At 41.5% G+C, this 5,108-nt stretch overlaps 2 protein-coding genes across 3 annotated transcripts in view; one reads left to right on the top strand and one right to left on the bottom strand.

Moving 5' to 3' along the window:
• Window positions 1-2,972, top strand: part of tjp2a (tight junction protein 2a (zona occludens 2)) — a 33,879-nt gene extending 30,907 nt beyond the window's left edge. For both annotated transcript variants that reach the window (XM_035668571.1, XM_035668570.1), the window contains 2 exons: window positions 864-949; window positions 1,087-2,972. In XM_035668571.1, coding sequence (XP_035524464.1) covers window positions 864-949; window positions 1,087-1,243 — 243 coding nt within the window. In that variant the 3' untranslated portion in view covers window positions 1,244-2,972. The remainder of the gene's footprint in view (window positions 1-863; window positions 950-1,086) is intronic.
• Window positions 2,973-3,710: 738 nt separating this feature from the next.
• LOC118332310 (amyloid-beta A4 precursor protein-binding family A member 1-like) overlaps window positions 3,711-5,108 on the bottom strand; it is a gene marked incomplete in the record, with an annotated part of 16,660 nt that continues 15,262 nt past the window's right edge. Inside the window, 2 exon segments of the mRNA XM_035667525.1 lie at window positions 3,711-4,143; window positions 4,690-4,830. Coding sequence (XP_035523418.1) covers window positions 4,072-4,143; window positions 4,690-4,830 — 213 coding nt within the window.

Here is a 5,108-nt window from a genome sequence, read left to right on the forward strand (position 1 = left end):
ACACCCACACCCACACCCACCCACACCCACACCCACACCCACTGTAGAGGTCAGCCAGTAATTTAATCATTTGGCGGGTCTACTGTCTCATCTAACACTGCTAACGTTAGCAAACGGATTGATGAGGAATGCTGCCTGCGCTGTTTTCCCATCATGCTTAATCTGCCACTGGTTGTTGTTGTTGTTGTTGTTGTTGTATGGTACAGAAGTTTGGTCTCTTTCATATTTGGTCTATAGGTCTAAGTTTTTGCAGTGCAACCTCAGTGTGAACAGTCATCAGAATTCACCATGACCTGTTCACACTAGCATCTGATATGGGCCACATTTAACCAGTAATGTGAAGACTGAATTGAGCGCTAAGGGCTCGCAGCGTGAATGTAGCTTTAAGTGTCCTCAGTTTACCTTTATAACACTGCTGTCCATCCAGTGGTTGAGGGTTGAAACACAAGAATCAGTACAGTGTTTTTGAGAATTAATACAATATCTCAAAACACAATATCGCAATACACAAGTCTCTATACTTCAATATTTAAACACTTAGAGCAAAAAGTAGTTTGATATTTTTTCAAGTCTGTCTTAATACAGGACTCACATGCCCCTATGTACTCTGACAGAGTTGCTGTAATCCTTCCTCCTGCCCATACCGGCCCTTCAACAAGCAACCAGAAACTCTTTCAGTGTACATGTGGGAAAGTATTGTTTAAAGTAGACTTGAAAACATGTGAACTTCTTCCTTAAGTAAACAGAGTCGAGGAAAGCTGCACAAACACTCTCAGCCTGTTGGGGTCCATGTAGTTAGGATGTCGTGTTTTGTTTTGTATTTTGTATTAGTTCTGACATATCTGGGTCTGTTGTCTACACAGTTGGAAATTGCCCAGAAGCATCCAGACATCTACGCCGTCCCAATAAAACTGCCAAAACCCAACCTCAACCGTCCCCAGCCAATTGGGTGAGAGCACCTCTCTTCTTTGTAACACAATACAAATTTCTGTTTCTGTAGATGGTCCAGGTTATTAAGCTTTGGTCTCATAAGCTGAACTGCTGTATCGTTGCTGTGTGTGTCTGTGTGTGTGTGTGTGTGATCAGTTCCAGCTCCAATCCCGAGCAGCAGACTCCCTTCAGGCCACCGTACTCGGAGAGCAGAGGGCACGAGGACGACGAGGCCGAGTACCGCAGACAGCTGGCCGACCAGACCAAGAGAGGGTACTACAATGCTCAAAAATACAAAGACACCGAACTGTAAGGTGGGAAACCAGGAAGTCACGAGCTGGATTCCTCCCACGTCATCACTACGAACAGACAGCGTTTGTTGCCTTGGTAACAGCCGGTGCAGCTTTACCTTGATGTAAACTCTCAGAACTTTGTTGGTAGTCAGTCCTGGAAAGAAGCAGTACTGTTGTCTCGGTACACGTTGTACGTTGAGGCTGGCGACACAATATCGTTGTGTGTTTACCACTACGTAGCTGCTCAACATAAAATGGCAGATTTTTCTGACGTACCTTTTCACAGACCTGATATTTCAGTGTATATATTCTTTTTTATGTCTCTGAAGAGGTTTTTATTTTTCCCTGTTAAACACCTAGCCCCAGTTCTGCCCTCGTAGAGTCCCAGAGATAAGCATGTACTCCTGAAAGATAAATACCCTGCGATTTTGAAAAGCAGGTTATAGAAGTACACATTTTGAATGCATTTCCAGAATCCACAGGCTCTTCTAACAACAACCATATAGATTTTAAACTCATAAACTGTAAATATGACCCGATATCTTTGTTTTAATTAGGTTAGAAATTGTTATCATGCAGCAGATGAAATGGTTTTTTGTCCAGGCTCTTGGAAGAGTCTTTGTATGTTCTGGAAACAACTTTAGAACATCTGTAAGTGTTGTTAGGCGACCTTTTGAGTTTATTAAAGATGGGCAGTATATATTTTTCAGACATACAGGTGCTTACCTCTGAAGCTAACTAACACCGTGCTGCAACCAAACCACAGATATATATATATATATATATGTAGACTGTATAAGTATGTACACTGTTTGGTTTGACGTCCTATTCCAATCCTAGTAGAGTGTCAGTATGGGTTCAGCTGCTCTGATGTCAAAAATCTGTTAGTCTTTGTTTCTTATCACTGTCCTGCCAAGTCTTCTCTGACTTATTGTACACATCTACGTTCCTGATTGGACATTTGTATATACACTACACTGTGTAATATGTGTGCATTCTGGGAAGCTGCATATTTTAAAGTGCCTTCTAAGTCTGATGTTAGCTCTGAAAAATATAACTATCCACAGACAGCACGAGGTTCTGAAATTGACCGAACAACCTGACACTGAGTGTAAACCAGTACATTGTGACCGATCCACTGAACGCTGACCACATGCAGGTTGTAGAAGTAATCAGGACAGAAACACATTACCTTCACCAAAGAGACATTATAGAGATGCTACGCTGTAATTACGAGATAGAAGGATCTCATAAATGCAACATCTGTATAGTGATTATAACATCTGTATCTCGTACTAATTGGTTAAAAATACAACATATGGAAGTCATAATTACAATGCGTCCTGTCTACAATGCACTGCTGTAAATGAGGGAGGCTGCAGGTGTCTGTATTTGAGTCAGCTGGAACAGACGGAGCCGACAAATGATGTCACAGATTTCACTGTTTAAATATATGGGAGGGGACGCTCAGATGATGGAGCGCAGCATAAACTTGATGTTTCTGACAGTCTGTATGTTTGTCTTTATTGGCTGTTTGCAACCAGAGACAATCACATTGTTATTGCTTCTATGTTTTTATACTGAATATACACTGAGCTCTGTCAAGTCTTTGTACGCGGGAACGTGGTGACGACAATCATGTTGGTTGATCAGTTTCTTTTAAGTTTGTGATTTCTTTTTTTTAGTTTGTGATCTCCTTTGTGAAAAAAAGACTAAAATCCAATCAATAAATCCTGCTTTTTTACATTGTTTCCTTTTACAGCGTGTCTTCTTGGAAGTGAGTCTCCTCTTTTTGTCTTTGAGCAGTCTGGAGGCATTAAAGGCCGTAGTATGCCTCAAACGACAAGTGCAGTGCACGCTCTCAGGCAGGCAGTCAGGGTGAGCTTGAGAGAGAAGTTCAAACCCTTCCTACATTCTCGCACTAGCACCAGCAGCCTGCTCTCCTTACAGTTCAACGTCCACCTGCCTGTGCTGGATGTGGTTAGGCATTGCTCCGTGGAGTTGTTATATGCCAGTTTGTTCTGATACCAACCTTATTTCCCTTTTTTAAATCAAAACACTGCCAAACAGCACTCCTTTCATTCGGGCATTAGTGCGGGGAGGGGGGAGGGGGGAGGCTGCAGGCCCAGCTAGTAGTGGTTGGTTTTGTCCATCACACATCAAACATTTTGTGAGGCTACTGTCCTTTCAGAAGTCGTGCTATTAAAAGGAACAGCAGCTTCTGACGGCACTACATCAATCTAACACTTCACGTTGAATGTGAGTTCAAGTGGACGGTAAAATCAGAGTGTTTCTTTTAGATTCTGAAAAGCTTTGAGAAAGCTAATAGCGTGCATACCTCTGCAGTAATTTGTTGTCGCTCTTGAAATGAAGCTTAACTTATTTTCCGAGTTAACAGCCAACTGCATTCAGTTCAGATCCTGTTGAGTAAAACAAACCAGAACTTATGGTCTTTTCTTTAGAGTTTATTCAGCAGAATTGTACATGCATTCCCCTTTAACCTGACCTCCGCCCTGACAATGTATAGGTCCAACATGATTAGAGTACATTCAGATATTACAGCTATTTAACCAAAGGTAATATTTACTCTGCTTGCCACCTAAATACACACAATAAAATCCACGATTTCTCTTTGGTCGAACATAACACGTCACATTAACACTCGGCCTAGTGAGATAATCTGTTTTCTGCTGTCATACTGTAGATGTACATGTTTACATGACAGTGTACTGTACAGATTAAGGCAAGTCAAGTGATATCAAACAGGATAGAGAGAGGAGAAAGGTGGTTAAAACAACTGAAAGGATGGATGGACAGTAGTAAAGATAGAGTAATGCTGTGAGTGTGTTCAGATGTAGACAGGTTGCTCCTGTGCTGTCAGCAGACGGTACATGGCTGCAGGCATCGTCTTCATGTGGATCTGGAGCAGAAAGAAAACAAGTGACGAGAACTCAGACAGAGCAAACATTATACTGATGATTGAGTTATTTTTAGAGCATTTCCCGTGCTGGAGCTTAAAATGTAATGTCATAAAATCCAAAGGGCTCATTAATCTGCTCCTTACGTTTTTTTGTATAACAATTTTTAATATTAAATACGGTATTAAAGTAATGTCAAAAACCAGGTCTGGAGCCAGCACAAACAAATAAAAGCTGGTCACTAGGGAGAATTAACTGTACTGTAAAAGCCTTTTTTAAAGAAATACTGTTTTCAGGCGCTTTTGTTGGAACTTGCTGGCCGTTCTTTCAATCTCTATCAAACTATTGTCAATAAAACTAAACACTTCCTACAGACGTTTCAAACTAAAAGCTCATCAGAAAAGGGAGGAATTTGTGCAGGAAGAGTTTTACCGACAATAGATTGAAAAAAAGTAAAAGTAGAACTTACTTTCATGCAGACAAACGTTATATAGAACAAATATTTTTGTATATTTCACTTTTTGATCTCCCTGCAGAGCTCCTCCTACCTCTCCCATGGCATTAGACAGAATCTGAACGATCTTCTCGTGAGGCGTCGCCACGACACTCTGGCTGTTGATCTCGATGATGCGGTGGCCGACGCGGACGCCTCCTCTCTCAGCGATTCCTCCTCTCATCAGGCTGCAGATCTACACACACACACACACACACACACACACACACAGTTAAAACACAAACACACAGTAAAGACCGCAGTAGCAGCTACCAGTGACAGTAACTGAGACTAAACATGTAAAAACTATAAATGTGTCCTTGGACATCGTCCTAACAATCCCTGCTCCATGTCTGTTGCTAAGAAACTGCCACTGTTAACAAAATAAAAGCTCTTCTTTAGTAATTTAAAAAGAGGGTAGCAGTAATACTCCAGGAACACAGTTCAGCCACATTCTCTGTGTGTGTGTGTGTG

The sequence above is a fragment of the Morone saxatilis genome, unplaced genomic scaffold (assembly GCF_004916995.1).
Source record: "Morone saxatilis isolate NCDOM2014 unplaced genomic scaffold, NCSU_SB_2.0 Contig21, whole genome shotgun sequence".
Taxonomy (NCBI): domain Eukaryota; kingdom Metazoa; phylum Chordata; class Actinopteri; family Moronidae; genus Morone; species Morone saxatilis.